The sequence below is a fragment of the Vulpes lagopus genome, chromosome 10 (assembly GCF_018345385.1).
Source record: "Vulpes lagopus strain Blue_001 chromosome 10, ASM1834538v1, whole genome shotgun sequence".
NCBI lineage: Eukaryota > Metazoa > Chordata > Mammalia > Carnivora > Canidae > Vulpes > Vulpes lagopus.
In genome coordinates, this window is record NC_054833.1 from 89,544,849 (window position 1) to 89,565,318 (window position 20,470).

Below are 20,470 nucleotides of genomic sequence, written 5' to 3' on the forward strand. Positions count from 1 at the left end.
GGTCACTGTGTGGGCTGCTAGGCAACCTCCAACATCTCTCCCAACACTGAGAGTGAATGATGTCGATTGTGTTGTCCGTCCTCATATTCTATAAACCCCACGGTGTCTAGCACCCGGTGAAACTCTTTGAAAAGGAAATAGAAGCAGTGAGTCCATGTAAGCATGAAAAAAAAAAAAAAAAGAAAAAGAAAAAGACCTAAAATGGGATGATGAAGGATGGAAATGAAAGATTCTAGAAAATGCTTCCAAAGCAAAAATTCCTAAAGAAGGAATGATTTCAGCTTCTAAACTTGAATATACAGCTGAACACCAATAAACCCCCCATTTCAGGGATGAGAGAAGAGGCAGATATTTCATTTGGACTTTTGCTACAAGCAGCTCAAGACTGCTGCCATTGCACAGGATGCTGGGGTGCCTAGGGTGGAGGGGAGCCCCTTTTGGGGTGCTTAGTGTCTGCTCGGGTGGGCCTGGAGGGGCGAGGTCACCTCTGAAGACTACTGACCTCAGTCTGATATAGGACGATATTTAGAATCTCCAGGTCCAAAAGGAGGCTCAGCCTTCTACGGACCCATTGGCTAGGCTGGGAAGATCTCAGAATTCTTCCAAAGCCCAAGCTCCGAGCCAGGTTGCAGGCAATTAAACCAGCAAAAGTGGTGCTTTCTTGAGGAGAGAGGGCCCAGTAGCAGAGCCTGTGCGACATGGGGAAATCAGTGAGTGTACCCAACTCCGAGGGAGAGAACTCAGCTCACACACCACACTAGTAAAAATCTTTATTGTTAATTTTTTTTCCCTCCAATATATAATTTTAGTCCAAATATGGAGCCACAGCAACACCTTTGCTTCTGCTCAAATGACAAGACAGATTGGGGCCATCACTGTTCCGAGAGGGAGGCAGAGACCTCAGCAAGGGTGGGCTGGGGCAGAGAGCGCACCACAGGCCAGGACTCGGAGCCTTTATGGGAGCTACAGGTACAGAGAGAGGGCAAACAGCAACACGGCACCGGCGCCTGGTGACAGATGTCACAACCTGGGGGAGAAGGGCTGGAAAGAGCCAGGAGTGAGTGTGTCTGTGGGGGCACATGTGCACGTGTGCCTGCACACACGCACCACCTCTCCCAGAAGACGACGCTTTTCAGGCCCCTGCTGGAGTCCCCACAGTCCTTGTTCCTTGGGGATCAACGGTCTTTGCAGGTTAACCTGAGCAGGTCAGCTAAGCAGGGCTGGGGGCCCATGTGTGGAGGTCATGGCCATCTACACTGTGACCTTCTGGTGCAAGGCCCAGGCAATGCTCAGAGGACAGCATGAACCGCCCACACAGTTCCAGGGCAGCTCCAGTGATCCATGACCGCCCCAGCCCTGAGAAGGGGGAAATTTGGCTCAAGAGTCTTCTCCTGGCTCCGGGCACCTGGGGCATTTACTATCTCAGGAGGAGGGTGGAGGCTCCCCGTCCTCCTGAGGCCGGCATCTTCCTCTACCTCCCCACCCAGGGTCCACTCTGGTGAAAGATACAGGGAGGAGGGGGGGCTATCCTCAAGGGCAGAAGGGGGGGCAGGTGGGAAGACCTGGGGTTCTCTTCCAGCCCTTTGCATACGGCTGCTCTGCAGTGTGTTTCTGGGGACTGGGTTGAGGGCCAGCCTGATGGGACCTGCTCAGTGAAGGTCCCAGTTGGCACTTCGTAAATAAACGACTCTGTCCACTGCAGGCTGACATGAGAGAGACCCTTCTGAAGGCAGTGCAGTGAGGGGCACGGGCCTGGGCTCTGAGAGAACCCGGAGTGCTGGCCAGGGCCTACTGCCCAGCAGCAGGTGCCTTGAGAGCCTGGCTGGCAGAGGTCGGGGCTGGGTATTTAGAGCCAAAGGCCTCTAGGGCCTTGTGAGCCAAGCTGGGGCCTCTGTGAGGGTTCTAGGGTCCCAGGCAGAGCCCTCTGCTCCACTGTGGGGTCTCCCGGCTGGGAGCAGCTCCCGCCCTTTACCCAGGGAGCCCCTGATGAGGCTTCAGGAAGTAGAGATGGGGTGAATGGCTGGAGAGCCAGAGCCGCCCAGTGCGCTGCTCCTCTGCTCAGCAGGGGCAGGCCAGAGAGGCCCTGCTGGTGCTCCAGCACTTCCATTCCCCCGATGGGGAGCTGGCTGCTGGCCAACTCATGGAAGTGATGCACATAAATCCTGCCTAATGATCACCTCTAAGCTCTGGCCGGCTGGTCCAGGACAGCTCAAACCTCCTTGGGGGCTCTGTTTTCCAGCTGTAGACCATGCATGGGGTCTTGAAGGGTCCCCTTGCCAGTGGAGCCAGATGTGGTCACTAAAACAAATGCACATTGCAGGTGGACTGAGCCCCCTAAGGTGGGGGGAGCCCATGGCAACAGGAGTCATGGAGGAGCCAATGAGAAACCGAACACACATCTCAGAAGCCAATCAAATGCAAACACAAACATTTGAAAGTAGCAAGCTCTTTGTGTAATAAATATTGCAAAGCGCACTTGGTTTCTTTCTTTCTTTTTTTTTCTTTTCAAGTCAAATATAACAACCAATGTCCCAAACCCTGTTTTCAGCATTCAAAAGAGAGAAGCTGGTGCTACCAGCAGAACACCTGCAGCCAATCACAGAAAAAAAAAAAACAACAACGTTTCCCACTAGCTGGCCAATCAGAATCCTTTTCCAGTTTAAGCAGCCAATCGGGCCTCTTCACATTCCTAAAAAGTGACCTAAATAAAGCACCAGATCTCGGAGAGCTTCCTGGGAAGCCATCTACCGAGGCGCAAATTAAAAAAAAAAAAAAAAAAAAAAAAAAGGAAAAAGGAAAAGAAAAGAAATAAAAATAAAAGGTTTCTGTTGGTCAAGATTTAAAAATAAAGGGGTTTCTTTCTGCCAATCATGAGTCCGTCCCTTTAAGCCAATTGTAACTGCATCACCGGTGACTCCCTCGATGCCAGCCCTGCTGAGTGACTGTGGGGTGGGGTGGGTGGGGTGTCGGGGCAGGGGGAATCGGGAAGGTGATCTGCTGCCACTCAGCTGGCCGAGGTCCACACAGATCTCTTGGCCCTTGCCAGCTTCCAGGGTGTTCCAAAGGGTTCACAGCTACTGCCTCCGGTCCTCCGTCTCCGACCTGGAAAATGCCATCACCACATCCTCTGCACCTGCAGATCAGGGGAAAGAACCGTTGGCTGGGCCTCTGGTGTCGGGCCGCAGTCAGGACAATACAAGGTGGCCAGGGTCCCCAGTACACTGGTCCATCATGCTCGTCCACCACACTGTGGTGCCTCCCCAGTACACAGTGCTTCCAAGGGCAGCCCATCTCCTCTCTGGGCCTTCCCTACAGCCTGGCCAGGGCACACGTCAGCAACCCTGCCATAGGGTGGCAGGGGGAGTGCAGGGGTAAGGCTTGAGGCTTGCTCAAGGCTATGCCACTGACAGGTCTGAGTGACAAGAACCCAGAGCTTCTGGTCCTAGAGCAGGGCTCTGCTCACATCCCTTACTCCAAGGTCACCAAAGCCAGGGGTGCTGGGAACCTCCCTCTTTCTTCTCAAGACTCGTGTCCCTTTGGAGGTTCTTGCTCATTAGGGCTTCTAATAGCCATTCCCTCTTTGCCTGAAGCCAGCACCTGCTCGAAGGAGCATAGCCAGGCCCATTTCCAGCCTGCAGTCAGCCTGGCTCCTACAGAGATAGATAATAGCCAGAATTTTTATTATTGTTATTTTTAATCATGGATTTGAGATTCTGGTCCAGGCACTCATGAAATCACTTCCTTTGTCTTGTTTTCCATAAGACAGGCTCTGACATGCAGCCAGAAAAGGCAAGAGGGAGGAGGGAAAGAGCTCAAAATACTGACCTGCTGGAGCTGCCCAAAGCTGCTCCCAAAAGAAGAGGCTGCGGGGCAAGTGAGCTGCCAACAGGTCCCGCCCAACCCTCTGGGCCCTGGTCCTCCCTGAGACCTACTGCTTTCTCCTTTTTATTTTTTATTTTTTTTATTTTTTATTTTTTATTATTATTATTTTTTTTGCTTTCTCCTTTTTAAATAGCACTTGTTTATAAGAATTTTTTAAAAAAATCTTTAAGTAACCCCCTACACCCAATGTGGGGCTCAAACTTACAACTCTGAGATCAAGAGTCCCACACTCTGCAGACTGAGCCAGCCAGGTGCTCGTCCCCTTTTTCTAAAGGATGGCTCTTGGTCATGCCCTGAACAATGCTCAGCGGCCTTTCTGACATACTTCTCTCCTGTACTGTCCAAGGGATTTTCTCCAGAAGGAAAGGATGGGAAGAGCAGACACAGGGAAGGCCACAGAAGAGGGAGCCAATGCGGATGGTGCAAGGCAGAGCTTTTGGCGTGGGACCCAGAGTCCAGGAAGGGCCCTAGGCATGGTGTTGGCAGCCTTCTTCCACACCACAGAGAAGTCTCCCCCCTCGTCCTAACTGTCCCAACACACATGGACTGGAGGAGGCACCAGCTGCGGGTGCTGCAGGAGAAGGGCTCACTCACAAGGTGGTGGCATCACAGAGATGTGCCCACACTCCGGTCACCAGTACACCAAAGTGCTGCCAAGGGAACCAACTCTGCCACTCGCACCCCAACCTGCCTTGATGGGGTTCTGCTGCAACCAGCATAACTTCTATTCCTGAAAGGGGGAGTAAGCTTCCAGACAGAGGCTCAAATTATCTGATTTCTTGGGGTGGGGGCTCCTTTGCTTGGAAAGCCCCACAGATCCTTCCCTGTCTTCTTGGGAACATTCTGTTCTCGCCTCAGTCCTAGGACCATGAAATATCACTGCAGGCAGAATTTTCCTAGCAACCACGGAATCCAAGATGACATCATACCCTGCATGGCAGCTGAGCTGGTTCCCTACCAGATGCTGGCTCTTCTCGGGCGCCGCCTGCCCTGCTCACTAAGCAGGAGGGGCTGGCAGGGACTGGGTGGCGGAGTGGTCAGCAATGAGCCATGGTGGCCCACCTGCTTCTTCCCTTGCCCGTCTCATGGGCTTTCTCTTGGGGATCTTAGGCCTCTGTACTGAGCTGCGGGCACAAACATAGCATTGGCTGCCCTCAGACGGAAGAGTGAGTCTGCAGAGGGACAGCCCGGACCCAGGGCTGAAGACGGCCAGCACTGCCACCTGCCTGGTGTGTGTGCCGGGGCTACGCTCTGAGGGGACCTCCTTGAGGTCACACAGGGACTCTGAAGACTCTTATTAAGCAGGACACCTGAAGCAGATTTGCCAGAGTCCCACTGGTGCCACAGTGCCAGCTGGTCTCCCGTCCCTGGCGGGCGTGGGGAAACCGGCAGCTTTCATTTTTAGAGCCTCCCACTTTGCTGCTAGAGCTGAGGGTGGGAAGGGCCCACAGAGCTGCTGCCCATGCTGGGCCTGGTTCTGTTCCTATAGGGCTTGCTGGTTTCCAGGCCTCACCAAGAGGGGACGGGCCCTGCCGGAGCCCCCTCTGTTCCATCGGCTGGCCTGTACTCATCATTCCACCAGGGCCTGGCCAGGAACCATGCAGGCCTCCAGGCAAGGATGTTGCTTTTCTCTCTCCTCTTCTCCATGAAACTTGGGCCAGCAACCTCACGGTGTGTGTGTGTGTGTGTGTGTGTGTGTGCGAGAGAGAGAGAGAGAGAGAGAGAGAGAGATTGCTGCTCAGTTAGGTGTTGTAATTGAGCTCCTAGAGCTTTAGAGCTGGGGCAGGGGGTGGAGGGTGGTTCAGGTTGGTGCTCATGGTCCCTCCTTCTCCTTTAAAGTCCAGTATGTTGTAACTCCCTTGGCAATCACCAGGCTCAGAACAGGAAGAAGGCCCAGCTCACTGTCTCCAGGCTGTCAGCTAGCTTTCCTACACCAATACACAGATGAGGCTGCGTCCACCTCATTGTTACCTCTGCTGACACTGTCTGGGCTCAGGCTCAGAACTTCCATTCATCCCTTCCCACCTGATGTAGATGAGCACTGGGGGGGAGGAGGTGACCAGGCTCTCCTGCTCAACACTCTCTGACACACCAAAAGACAAAGATGGCTAAAACCGAAGGCATCACGAGAAAAGAGGACACATGCCAATATCTCTTACGAATATAGATATTTATAATATCTGTGATATGCAAAAATACTCAACAAAGTACTAGTGAACAATATGGCAATATACAAATAGGATTGCATACTCTCAACAAGTGAGATTTATCCCAGAAATGCAAGGGTGTTTTAACACCTGAAAATCAGCTACTGTAACACAGACTATCAATAGAAAAAGGACAAGAACCATACATTGTCTGAACAGGCACAGAAAACACATCTTGACAAAATTCAACACCCCTTCATGGAAACACGTTGAACAAGCTAGTAATAGAAGGGAGCTTCCTCAATCTGATAAAAAGCATTTACTAAAAACTCACATCTGTTATCATACTCAGTGGTGAAAGACTGGAAACTCTCTGCCTTCAAGATTAGGAAGAAGGATGTACACTCCTGCCATGTCTATTCAACATTGTGTTGAATGTTCAATCCAGGGCAATTAAGCAAGAAAAAGAAATAAAAAGCATCTAAATTGGAAAGGATAAGAAGTAAAATTGTATTTGTAGGTGACATGGATCTTGCATATAGAGAATCCTAAGGAAGCCACTAAAAAACCATTAGAACTAACAAAGTTGCAGGATACAAGCTTAATATACAAACACCATTTGTATTTCTATACATTAGCAATGAATAGTCTGAAAATGGAATTAAAACGATCTCATTTACAATAGCATCAAAAATAATAAAATACTTAGGAATAAATTTAACAAATGGAGCATAGACTTTGTACTTGGAAAAGTACAAAGCATCACTGTTCAAAAACATCATAGAAAGAAATTCAACACAACTCCTATCAAAATCACAGCTGCCTTTCTTACAGAAATTGACAAATTGTTCCTAAAATTCATAGGAAATTTACCTTGCACCATATACAGAAATTAACTCAAAATGCATCAACGACGTACATATATGTAAGTGCTAAGATTATAAAACTCTTAGAAGAAAACACAGGGGGCAGCCCCAGTGGCGCAGAGGTTTGGTGCCGCCTGCAGCCCGGGGCCTGATCCTGGAGACCCAGGATCGAGTCCCACATCAGGCTCTCTGCGTGGTGCTTACTTCTCCCCTTCTCCCTCTGCCTGTGTCTCTGCCTCTCTCTGTGTCTCAATAAATAGATAAAAATTTAAAAAAAAAAAAAAAAGAAAAGAAAAAGAAAAAAGAAAACACAGGAGTAAATCTTCATGACCTTGGGTCAGGAAATTATTTCTCATATATGACACCCTAGGCATAAGCAATAAAGGGAAAAAAATCGATAAACTGGGCTTTCTCAAACTTAAAAGCATTTATGCTTCAAAGGATACTACCAAAAAAGTAAAAAGGCAGGGGACACCTGGCTGGCTCAGTTAGAGGAGCATGTGATGCTTTTTTTTTTTTTAATTTAGATTTTTAAAAAAAAAATTTATATATGAGAGAGGCAGAGACATAGGCAGAGGGAGAAGCAGGCTCCATGCAGGGAGCCTGATGCGGGACTTGACCCCAGATCCCGGGATCACGCCCTAGGCCAAAGGCAGACGCTCAACTGCTGAGCCACCCAGGCATCCCAAGCATGTGACTCTTGATCTCAGGGTCATGAGTTCGAGCCCCAGCATGGGGTGCCTAGATGGCTCAGCAGCTGAGTGTCTGCCTTTGGCTCAGGGTGTGATCCCATGGTCTGGGGATCAAATCCCACATCAGGCTCCCTGTAGGGAGACTGCTCCTCCCTTTGCCTATGTCTCTGCCTCTCTCTCTCTCATGAATAAATAAATAAGATCTTAAAAGAAAAAAAGAGAAAAGCAGGAGACCTGGGTGGCTCAGTGGTGAGTATCTGCCTTCAGTTCAGGGTGTGATCCCAAGGTCCTGGGATCGAGTTCTACATTGCCTCCCTGTGAGGAGCCTGCTTCTCCCTCTGCCTGTGTCTCTGTCTCTCTCTGTGTGTCTCTCATGAATAAATAAATAAAATCTTTTTTTTTAAATTTTTATTTATTTATGATAGTCACACACAGAGAGAGAGAGAGAGAGAGAGAGAGAGAGGCAGAGACACAGGCAGAGGGAGAAGCAGGCTCCATACACTGGGAGCCTGATGTGGGATTCGATCCCGGGTCTCCAGGATCACGCCCTGGGCCAAAGGCAGGCGCCAAACCACTGCGCCACCCAGGGATCCCTAAATAAAATCTTTAAAAAAAAATAAAAAATAAAAAAGAGAAAAGTTTCAAAAATTAAAATACAATGAGAAGACTTAGTATTAAAAAAAAAAAAAAAAAAAAAAAAAAAGACACCTCGGTGGCCCAGTCAGTTAAGCAACTGCCTTCAGCTTCGGTCATGATCCTGGAGCCTGGGGATCAGGATCTAGCCTGTGTTGGGCTCCCTGCTCAGTGGGGAGTCTGTTTCTCCCTCTAACCTTCTCCCCTCTTTTGCTCTCTCTCTCTCTCAAATAAATAAATACAATCATTTTATTTAAAAAAAATGTAAAAGCAACCAATAGGATGGGAGAAAATATTTGTAAGTCATATACCTGGAATATATAAATAATACAATTTGATAATAATAAAAAGTCAGCCCCATTTTTAAAATGGGCAAAGAACTTGAAAAGAGATTTCTCCAAAGAAGATATAAGAATGGTCAACAAGCACATGAAAAGATGCTCAACATCATTAGTCACTATGGAAATGCAAATCAAAGCTACAATGAGGCACCACTTCACACCCACTAGGATGGCTGGAATCAAAAAGTGACAATGACAGGAGTTAGGGAGGAGGTGGAGAAGTTGGAGCCCTCATACATTGCTGGTGGAATGCCAAAAGGTGTGGCTCCCAAGCCCACTCCACCCTCAGCCTTACCCACCTCAGCAATGGCAATGCCGTCCTTCTGGTTGCTCAAAAACCCTGAGAGGGGACTTCCTGATTCCATCTTCCACCCCCTGCCCCATCCACTCTGTGTACAGCACATCAGCAGATCTTACTGGCTCAACTTTTGTTATTTTTTCAAAGATTTTATTTATCTGAAAGGTGGGGCAGAGGGAGAGACAGAACCCCAATCAGGCTCTCTACTCAGTGTGGAGCCCATGCAGGGCTCTATCTCACAACCCAGAGACCACAACCCCAAGATCACAACCTAAGCCAAAATCAAGAGTCAGACACCCAACCGACTGAGCCACTCAGGCACCCTTATTATTTTTTAGTGGTTTTGTTTTGTATTAGTAATCTCTATACCCAATGTGGGGCTCAAACTCACAACCCCAAATAAGAGTTGCATGTTCTACCAAATGAGCCAGTGGGTGCCTCATATTGGCTCCATTTATTTAGTTATTTAAGAGAGAAAAAGTGAGAGAGAGGGAGAGAGAGAAAGAGAGAGAACTCTTGCACGCAAGCAGGGGTTGGGGATTGAGGAGAGGCAAAGGGAGAAGGAAAGAGAATCTTAAGCAGACTCCACGCTCAGGGCAGAGCCTGATGTGGGGCTCAATCTCACAACCCCGAGATGACAACCTGAGCTGAAATCAAGAGTCATACTCAACCGACTGAGCCACCCAGGTACCCCTGGCTCTACTTTTAAACTATATCCTGAATACATCACTATTTCCCCTACCACCACCCGGTCCAGGCTATCACTATCCCTCACTAGCTTCCTGTACCTCTTTTCCTGGATCTCCCCACTCCCCTGATTGTCCATTCTCCACACAGCAATCTGAAGGAAGTTCGTAAAAACATAAGTCAGATCCTGCCACTCCTTGAGAGGCTCAAAACTCTCCAAAGGTTGGTTTCTTTCTTTCTTTCTTTCTTTCTTTCTTTCTTTCTTTCTTTCTTTCTTTCTTTCTTTCTTTTTTTAAGATTTTATTTATTCATGAGAGCCACAGAGAGAGAGAGGCAGAGACACAGGCAGAGGGAGAAGCAGGCTCCATGTGGGGAGCCCGATGTGGGACTTGATCCTGGGTCTCCAGGATCACACTCCGGGCTGACGGCGGCACTAAACCGCTAAGCCACCGGGGCTGCCCTCTCCAAAGGCTTTTTTTTTTTTTTCTCTAAAGGCTTCTTAAGTAAACTTTCTTGTCGCACTCAAAGTAAGCTCCAAATTCCACACCTGGCCTGTAAGACCCAACATGTTCTGGCCTCTGGCTTCCTCCTTACCTCTTTTTATACATATCCTTCTCTGGGCTCTCTGTCCATATGGGCCTCCTGGGCTCTCTGCCCTCAGGCACATGTAACTTGTACCTCAGGACCTTTGCACTTGCTATTTCCTTTACCTCAATGCTCTTCCCCAAGTTCATGTTACAGCTCTTGCACTTCATGCCAGCGTCTGGGCAAAATCAGCTCCCCAGGCCCTCCCTGACCACAGCTTCCAAAACAGTGTCCTGTGGCAGTCCCTCAGGGAGCTGTAGCCTGCTTCAGTACCCTCAGCATGACCTACAGAGGCAGATATATTGAAGTGATTTTTGGTTCCTCATTGGAAAGCACATTCCCTGCTATCAGGGACTTTTTCTTGATCATTCACATATTCACAGCACCTCGGAGAGTTCCTGGGACCCAAGATGAATCCTTATTTTATAGATGAGGAGCCTGAAGCTCAGAGTCAAAGCAACTCGAGACACAGGGAGGACCCAGACCTAGACCGTGAAGTCCATGCCTTCACCACTACCACTTCTTTTCGGGAAAAGGCAGTAACTGACCTTCTCCAGTCACCCAGAACACTGTGGCGGCTCAGACTTCCCGGCAGAGACTAGACCCATCCATCTGCTCCTCTCAGAATGGAACTAAGACCTAGGATTTCAAAAACATCACCAAAACAGCTATGGGATAGTTGCAGAGAATGCAACACGGAACCCAAAACACCAGCCTGGGAGGACTCCCGAGCCCAACTCCCTGCCCTGGCCTCCGGCCTCTACCAGCTGTCTCCCTAGTCCCATGATTCACCTGCTATGGGAACAGGGCCAAGGTGCTGGTGAAACACAGCTCTCTGAACCAGGGCAGGGCACTCGTCCCACACCCAATGCCAGCTCTGCCTCTTTAACAGAGTCCAGTCAAGTGACTGGGCAGAGAAAAATGACAACTATGCAGGAGCTTAGAAAAGAGAAGCTGGCCCCTCACCGGGGGCGGGAGACAGACAATGGGCTCACTGGTCTGTTTGCAAGCTCAGGATGAATTCACACCAGCGGAATCGAAAGCCCAGAACAGGCTCCACACACCAGCACCAGCACACGGCCATCAAGAAGCCCGGTTCCCTACAGGATGCAGGGGGAAGCATGGTGTGGAGAATGCTCCAGGGGCACACAGACAACACCCAGCATGCAGAGAATCCCTCTTGGTATTTGAGGCTCTAACATAAAGGCTTTCCAAGGTCTTTTCATCAATGCATAAACACCTCAGTATGTTTCCTGGATTGCCAGAAGACGCTCCTCTCTGCCATATGTTTCTAGTCGGCTCAGTGATTATGGATGACAAAGGACAGGAAAGAGGAGCATGGAGGGAGCTGCAGCACTGAGGCTGATGTGGAGACGGTATATGCATACGGCTTGCTGCACAACCCTGGTGGGAGAAATCCTAGAGGAGCAGCTCATGCTTTTCCAGGAAAGATGGAGCTTGGTACCGGAAAGCCACAGACCCTGGAGCTCCAGCCTTGGGGCAGAGGAGGACTGCCTTGGACACCATGGACACCACACTCCCTCTCCAGGAGGGACCCTGCCCAGAGAGAGAAGACAGGCACACGGGAAGGAAGGGACAAGGCCTCCTAGGCAGCCGGGATGCACAGTTCCTGCCTGCATTCCTCCAAAGCACCTGGCTGCAGGGGGATAAACTGACCCCAAGAGCTCTTCCAGCTCTGGATTCTGCAAAGCCCACCTTAAAATCAGCACTCAAAGGTGGACAGGGAGGGAAAACAGCTCTTAGGGCAGACCCTGCCTAGAAATTGACACATGGGGATCCCTGGGTGGCGCAGCGGTTTAGCGCCTGCCTTTGGCCCAGGGCGCGATCCTGGAGACCCGGGATCGAATCCCACGTCGGGCTCCCGGTGCATGGAGCCTGCTTCTCCCTCTGCCTATGTCTCTGCCTCTCTCTCTCTCTGTGACTATCAAAAATAAATAAAAATTAAAAAAAAAAAAAAAAAGAAATTGACACATGGTATGAAAAGCCTGAACTGGCTCCCAAAGGTGGCCGGAGCCCGGGGCCCCACGGTCCAGGATACAGCCCTGCACAGATGTCACTGGAATAAAGAGAGCCTCCCAGGAACAGCATCAGTCACTGGTGGGTGGGTCCACATCACCCACCTAGGAGCCATGAGCTCTTGCAAGCCCTGCCTCCCACAGCCATAGAAAGAAGGGGGCTTTGAAGGCAGCAAGGCTCTCTGAAACCCCTGCACCCCTCTCTGGCCAGAGCTTCCAGGACCACTCCAGAGTCAGATGCTTCTGACCTCCTAAGGGGCCTAACACCTTCCTCGTGAGAGTGAACAAGGAGGGACTGAAAAACTCAGAAATGGAACCCCGACACCTCAGAGGCGTCAAATTCCCATGGCTGCTGGAAGCAAGAACTGACACAGGAAGCTCATTTCAGCTAAGAGCTTCCAAACAGTCCAGGGCATCTGACCTGCTGAGCTCCAGCTATCCTCCATGCACACGGGTGACAGGCAAGAGAGAAAACATGACCACATGCTCCAAAGCGTCCAGGACAACTCCCACTTCCCATGTCTGCCCCTTTCCTGATCTAGGATTCTCGGTGGCGGTATGTCCTCCTGAGCCCCATGAGCTTGTTGTCAATACTAACTAGGGTCTGCTACCTAGCTACCCGAAACTGCAGTGGCTTGGCGACTAGCTCTGGGGAGATGAGCCAGGCAGCAAGGCTCCTGGAAAAACAGGTCCCAGACTCTCCTCCAAAGGGGAAAGTTTCCATGGGGATGAAGCTCCAGCACCACCCTGGACTAGGCCTCCTCCCAGACAAACCCACTGCGTGGCACGTGCTGTTTTTAGCAGCCACGGCCTAGAAGCCCGGGGGTTCTATACATCTCAGCGCTGATGCCTCAAGTTCCCAGGGGATGGCTTTTACCTAGAGACGGCATGACACTGGTTGCCATGGGGACAGTGGCCACAGATCCACCAAAGTCTCAGCAGCCAAACCAGGTCCCAGGCTCAGTGGCGCCTACCAGGCTCCAGGCTGACAACCACATCACCAGGCACTCGGGCTGCTGGAAGGTGAGCACATGGCACCAGATAGGGGACAGGCTCCTAGAAGAGGCACTGGGCCTCCTGACCAGCCAGCAAGGGCTTCCCTGGACTTCGGGCCCTTCAGTGGACCCTGGCACCCCAGGACCTAGTCCTGGGTCTGATCCTGCCCACCTGGGCAACGTGCCCACACATCTACTTCCGTTTTCTTTCTTTTTTTTTTTTTTAATTGACTTATTCATGAGAGACACAGAGAGAGGAGCAGAGACACAGGCACAGGCAGAGGGAGAAGCAGGCTCCACGCAAGGATCCTGACGTGGGACTCGATCCGGGGTCTCCAGGATCACACCCTGGACCGAAGGCGGCGTTAAACCTCTGGGCCACCGGGGCTGCCCTACTTCCACTTTCCCATCTGTGAAACACGAAAAATCACACCTATCCCACCCATCTGACCGGCCAGGATGACACTGCAGCAGAAAGCATCAAAAGCCACTACTTGTGTGGTCACAACTCAGAGTTCTAGTACACCTGCTCTGCTCTCATCCCAGACAAGCTCCCTCAAACTCACTCATGATGTCCCACCCTCCCACTGTCCTGCTGAGCCTGACACACACATGCCCCCTACCTCTGGGGTTATCTTCCCAGGTGAGGTACTTGGTTTCTTCAAATCCATCGGTTCCCCCCACCCAAAATGTAAGCTCTCCTAGACCATTGAGCTTGGCTGTATGCAGAAGGGAAAGAATCGGGGAGGAGGGGTCAGGAATGACCAGGTCTTGGGGTGCCTGGGTGGCTCAGTCAGTTAGGTATCTGGCTTTGGCTCAGGTCACGATCTCAGGGTTCTGGGATCAAGGCCCACATGGGGCTCCCTGCTCAACAGGGAGCCTGCTTTTTCCCTCTCCCTCTGCTCCACCTGCTTGTGCTGTCAAATAAATAGAATATTAAAAAAAAAAAAGAAAAAAAGGAACGATCAGGTCTTCACCGAAAGCCCTGGTATATTCTCAAATTCTAGTGGACATCAGAATTGCCTTGGGAGTTTATTTCAAATGCCAATTCCCAGGCTCACCTGGCAGGCATTCTGATTCAGCGGGGCTGGGGTAGGGCCCAGGAACCTGCATTTTTAACAACTACCCTCGGTGATTCAGGGGTGGTAGCCTGGGGCCCGTACTCTGAGAACTCAGTGCTCCAGAGTGTACCCTGACCCCCACCCCCACCCCCGAGCTGATGTCCCCTCTCCACCAAGATTCTGAAAGAGACCTCTGTCCTCCTCTTCCACGTCCTCACTGATCCCAGTCCTGCGGCAATCTGGCTTCCAGCCAGGGCTCCACAGAAACTGTTTTAGGAAAGTTGCCACTGACCCTTTAATTACAAGCCCAGGGACCTTGCTGTCCCTCCCTCCTTTCAGAGCTGCAGTGCGTCCCCTGCCATCCTTGGTGCTGTGCTCATGGGGCTCTGTCCTCCCCTCTCTGCCTGTTGTGATCTCCCTTGACCCCACACCTGTCCCTGGCCCATACTCCTGCACCTGTTCCCACGTGGCACCTGAGCTCTGACCCAGCTCCTGCCCCTGCTAGACATCCCCAGGCCCCTCCCACTTAGAGCTCCCCTTCCTGCCTCTCCAGACCAGGAGCCTCTCACACTGGGCCCTAGGGCTCAAACACACCCCCACCCAGCTGTTCACCCTGCCTGTAGGTTCTTGGTCCCAAATGTCCTGCCTCTGAAGAATATCTGTATCCCCTCACATGTAGCGGTCACCGTGACCCTCCAGCTATCTCCCTGCCTTACCCTCTGTCGTAATCTCTCCCCAGGGCTCACCCTAAATGGATGACGATCTGACCTGGCCATCCCTCCCGCTTCAGATCCGTGGTGACCCTGGCTGTCTTCAGGATAAACTCTGTCCAGAGCCACTGACCACCCACTGGAAAGCCACCATACCAGTCTCTTAGGGGGACACGAAGATACCCAATACTCACGCTGGGCAGGCTCCAGAGGCCACCCCCCGCCCACCCCCCACACACATTCCCACATATCCATCAAGGCTCAGCCACTAGCACCTTTTCTGGCTTTCGGGCTGGGCTTCCCTTTCCTCAGAACTAGTCACACTGTAATCTGTGTGCATTCATTCTTGTGTCTGTCTACCCTGCTGGACTGGCAGCTTGAGGGCGGGGGGTGTCAACTGGCACCACACTCAGCACATGGATTGATGGGCTAAAGTGGGTGAAATTGGCCCATCGATCCTGGATTGATGCTCTGCTCCAAGACAGAGGTCTGCCTTTTTGTGGGGCATTGGGAAGTTAATGCAGAGTTGCAGGGGGTGCTTTGAAGCCTCAGAGGCTCTTGTTCTGGTTCTACACAAGAGAACCCATTAGACTGCAGAAAGGTCAAAGGAGCCCCTCCCAGGCCAGGACCAGAGGCTGGACAGGGCAATGGGCCCTGTGTTTCAGCACATCCTTTACCCTATCTTGGGATGCTTTTTTACTTTTTCTGTGTATCACATACACAATCCTTCTGATTCATTTTTCAGTTTGATTCAATGTATATGTGATCTTTTCTGTTCAGTTTTATTATTACTAGGTTACACGTAATTCTCATGTAAGTGTTGACTAAAGTTAAAAATAAAAAGTTGACGCCCGGGGTGGCTCAGTGGTTGAGCACCTGCCTTCGGTTCAGGACATGATCCCGGGGTCCCGGGATCAAGTCCCTCATTGGGCTTTCTGCATGGAGCCTGCTTCTCCCTCTCCCTGTGTCTCTGCCTCTCTCTCTCTATGTCTCATAAATAAATGAATAAAATATTTGGGACACCTGGGTAGCTCAGCAATTGAGCATCTGCCTTCGGCTTAGGGCATGATTCTGGGATCCGGGATCGAGTCCCACATGGGGCTTCCTGCATGGAGCCTGCTTCTCCCTCTGCCTATGTCTCTGCCTCTCTCTCTCTCTCTCTGTCTCTCATGAATAAATAAAATCTTTATAAATAAATAAACAAATAAATAAATATTTAAGAAAATAATTAGCCTCCCATCCCATAGCCTGGAATTCTCCTAGGCCCTGACTGCCATTTCAATCCAGGGTTTGTCACCATCAGGAGCCTCTGGGAGAAGCCGTGGAGTCCCACCCGGGGGAAGAAAGGAGCAGAACCCCCAGCAGACAGCCCATGCTCTTACAGGACTCACCTCCCAGAGGCCTGGTCTGCACAAGGACTAAGTAAACCAGCTCTATGCCAGAAGCTGGACTGAGGGCTGAATGTGTGACTGGGAACACTGCACAGTTCTGGGTCCCAAAGGGCTCCAGACAATGTGGCAGCAGCTATGCTTAGGAAAAGTCACAGGGAGCTCCGGAGAGAGAGGAGGGGCATGGGCTGACCCCAGAGGGTGTCAGAGAGGGCTGCATGGAGGAAGTGAAAGAGCAGAAGCTAGAGAGAGAGAGGACTCCAGGAGGAAGGCTGGCTGGAGAATGGGGCCCATCGTGCCAGCACCTCACTGGGGACACTGAGAGGGCTATGTAGAGGGAGCAAGCAGAGAAGGGCACTCACTTGGTCAACCGTGAAGCCCATGTGGTGGTGGGCCCTCCTCGCAGTCACTGGCTCCCTGTTGGTTTGCCTGTGACCACAACTATTTTAACAAGGTTCCCAGAGTAACCCTGAGACCAAATGACCTATTTTAGGCACTCTGGCAGCATACCCTGAGCAGCAGTCTTGGCTTCCAAGGGGGAAAGCCAGAAGAGCCCTGGGACAGCCCAGCTGGCTCCAGGCTGGGGACCTTCCCTGGAAAGTCTCTCGGGGAAAGAGCGTGATCAGAAGGAGGCTGGAACGGCTTGAGCAGCCACCACGCCAGCACTGTGGTTCCCAGAGCCAAGAAGAGGGGCAACAGATCAGGGGATGTCCTTGGATGCCCCTCAGTGGAGAAAGGACAGAGTTTCCTTAACAAAATGGCCTGTGTCTAGACCAGGGCTCCAGAACACCTGGACAAGACCCTGTCCAAGGGGATACACGAGGACAAGAGTCCTCCAGGCAACTTCTCACAGGGAGGCTTTGAACAGTGCCAGTGGGGGCCCAGGATGGACACTTGCTGGGCACCCCATTCCCTGGGTGGTGCTGAGGCAGGAAGAGACTGGGAGCACTCAGAGAAACTTCAGGAGAAGGGCCCAGAATAAAAAGGCAGTGAGAAACTCTCAAATGTTCTCTGTACCTTTAAAAGACATTAATTGCCCGAATCACCCCTATTCCTCAGATAAAACGCAGTCTTGCTTAAAAACACACATGATCTGAAAGTCACTCCTAGAATTCATCTTAAAATAAATGATGAAGAGGAAGATTTACATGCAAGGATAGATGATTGATGCTTGCCACATCCAGTGCCCACCCTGACAGCTCTGTGGCCCGAGCACCAGCAACCCTCTCCAGGCAGGTCTTCTCCCTACAGCAGGGCCCCGGTAGGGCCCTGACAGCCCGTGCCTCACAGCACTGTCGTGGTGACTCCCTGGGGTAACCTTTGTGTGCTACCTGACAAGCAAGCCGGCACACAGGAGGAGCTCAATAAATGTTTGCTGGTATTGTAATTAATAGCAAAAATGAGAAAGAAATGTCCAACAGGTAACGATTGGTCAATGACTTACGGCAAAAGCCATGGGGCTGCATGTTATGTGATCATGAAAATGTTTTCTTGAAACTTGTTTCAAAATACTATAAAATTGGGTGCCTGAGTGGCCCAGTCATTAAGGATCTGCCTTGGGCTCAGGTCATGATCCCAGGGTCCTGGGATCAAGCCCCGTGTTGGGTTCCCTGCTCAGCAGAGAGCCTGCTTCTCCCTTGCCCTCTGCCCGTCCCCCTACTCATGCTCTTTCTCTAGCTCTCTCTCGTTCTATCTCAAATAAATAAAATCTTTTAAAAAATACTATAAAATTATCATAAGTGTAGATGTTAAGGTGGATATTAAAATGTCTATACTGTACAGTCCAAAATTTATGACGTAAATACAAGCCTATTTTTAAAAGGCTGATGGGAACTTGAGCAGGAGGTACTCATGCTTGCAGCTGTGTGGTCGGATCCAATCCTTTCAGCTTTTCCGCTGCTTCTCCCTTTCCCTGCTTTTCACAATGACTATGCATTATTTTATAACAACGAAAAATGATCAATATGTGTTCTCGAGAGAGTAGCACCAGCGATAAGAAAGGAATGAACTCAGCATTCTGTTAAGCCTGCTTTTTGGAAGCTACAGCTCTCAACCCGTATGCTTCCAGCTGGGCTTTCTCAGCAAGGCGACTTTCCCAGAGAGGTATTGATCTCCCTTGGCTCAGAGTCAGTCCTGCCTGGCTATCAGGTCTGCTTGGCCATCCCCAAGGGAAGCAGGAGACAGTGCTCAGAGAATCGGCTCCACACTCTTGCCTTTCTGGGGGATGGTGGGCTCTCAGACACACACCCTGGTCCATTCATTGGCCCAAGCATGCCCTGAGCCTCGTGGGGGCTCAGCCCCAGAAATACAAAGGGAGGGAAGCCACAGTCCCAAGCTCAAGGGGCTCAGGGTTGCTCAAGAGATGGACCAGGAGACAGGATGGGGAGAAGCACAGCTGGGGTGCATGTGTGTGATGGCAATCCCAGAAGGGCCTGGCCCAGCCTGCAAGAGGCAGGGGAAGGCTGGGGGTCAGGGCTGAGCTCCTGGCAGCCCAGAGGTCAATGCAGAAATACAAAGGGCAGCTCGAGACAGGAGCTGAAAGCCATTTGCTATGGTGCATGAGGTCACTATGTCAGGGGGTCTTGCTCATCACACTGGGGGGCTGGATTTCAACTGCAGGGCAATAAGGAGCCACTGAAAGACCTGCTGAGGTAGGGGCAGGAAGTGCACTGGAGGGGCAAGGTGAGAAGTCAGGATGCCAGGAGCTGTTTGCAGTGATAAAGACAAAAATAAACATGGGCTCTGAACAAAATGAGGACTGAAACCAAGATGGAGAAGACAGAGCAGATTTGAGGAGCATTAAGGCAGAAGAATCACAAAGACTTGGTAACTTACTAGACACTTGAGTCTTCAAAAAGGAGTCCCCAGGGCACTGGGTATTTGGTGATACATTTGTCACTGAGAATACAGGTGGAAAAACAGATTTGAGGGGGTAGAGCAGGAATCTGGATCTGAGTGTGAGTTGTCTGTGGCAAGATGGTCAGGAAGGAGTTGCCTGTAAAGTTCTGGGCGGGGGAGGACCCTGAGTGGCTCAGCGGTTTAGCGCCTGCCTTCAGCCCAGGGTGTGATGCTGGAGTCCCAGGATCGAGTCCCACATCAGGCTCCCTGCATGGAGCCTGCTTCTCCCTCTGCATGTGTCTCTGCCTCTCTCTCTCTCTCTGTGTCTATCATGAATAAATAAATAAAATATTTTTTAAAAATTAAAAAATAAAGTTCTGGGGGGTCAGGAGAGGTCTGGGACGGGGGTGTATATTTGGAGGGCATCAACCAGAGCCTGTGAGACCCCCAGGGGCAGACTGTGGAAAGCCCCAGCATGATTCAGGAAAAGGAGCACTCGGACAGCAAGCAGAGGGGGCAGGAGATGAGGCTAGGGGAGATGGAGAGACAGAGAAAACAGTGTGTCACAGAGGAAGAGGGAGGGGGAGGCAAGCTTCCAGAAGGAGGCTATCCCTGGAAGTCTCAGATCAGCAAAGGCCAGGTGGTCCAAGGCTCAGCACCAGTTAGTGAGCCCCTGAGGTACAGGCCGATGCAGCATGGTCTCTGGCACCTGCTCAGACCCAGCAGATACTGCACACACGTTCATGGCTCACCAAGGGAAGACCAGGAGGGCAGGAGGCCTGGGTGTGGGGTGAGGGATGCGCAGCCCAGACTCCTCCTCGGGGCTAGGGAGGGCAAGCAGTGCTCCTAGGACCAGACCCCTCCCGCCCCAGAGGAGAAGCATGTGCAAATCTAAAAATGGTAGACTGGGCAGCCCAGGTGGCTCAGTGGTTTAGCGCCGCTTTCAGTCCAGGGCGTGATCCTGGAGACCCAGGATTCAGTCCCATGTCGGGCTCCCTGCATGGAGCCTGCTTCTCCCTCTGCCTGTGTCTCTGCCTCTCTCTCTGTGTCTCTCATGAATAAATAAATAAAATCTTTTAAATGAATGAATGAAAATGGTAGATCAATGCCAAGCTCTATCCCGTTGGTGGGTGGCCTTAGGCCCCCACTAAGGAGAACTCAAGGAGTCTGCTCTGTCTTGCAGAGGACGGTGCTGGGCATTTGCTGAGACACAGTGCCACCTTGTGGCAGGAGGTGCTCACACCAGATTTCTGCCAGACTGTCATGCCCATCATCACCCTGAATGCTCCTAGGCCTTGGGGACGAGGGGGT

The 20,470-nt window shown here is 51.1% G+C and overlaps 1 protein-coding gene across 4 annotated transcripts in view; it reads right to left on the reverse strand.

Moving 5' to 3' along the window:
* Positions 1 to 2,430: 2,430 nt before the first annotated feature.
* The window catches only part of CTNNBIP1 (catenin beta interacting protein 1), a 49,949-nt gene continuing 31,909 nt past the window's right edge, over positions 2,431 to 20,470 (reverse strand). For all 4 annotated transcript variants that reach the window (XM_041773087.1, XM_041773084.1, XM_041773086.1 and 1 more), the window contains one exon: positions 2,431 to 3,133. In XM_041773087.1, coding sequence (XP_041629021.1) covers positions 3,075 to 3,133 — 59 coding nt within the window. In that variant the 3' untranslated portion in view covers positions 2,431 to 3,074. The remainder of the gene's footprint in view (positions 3,134 to 20,470) is intronic.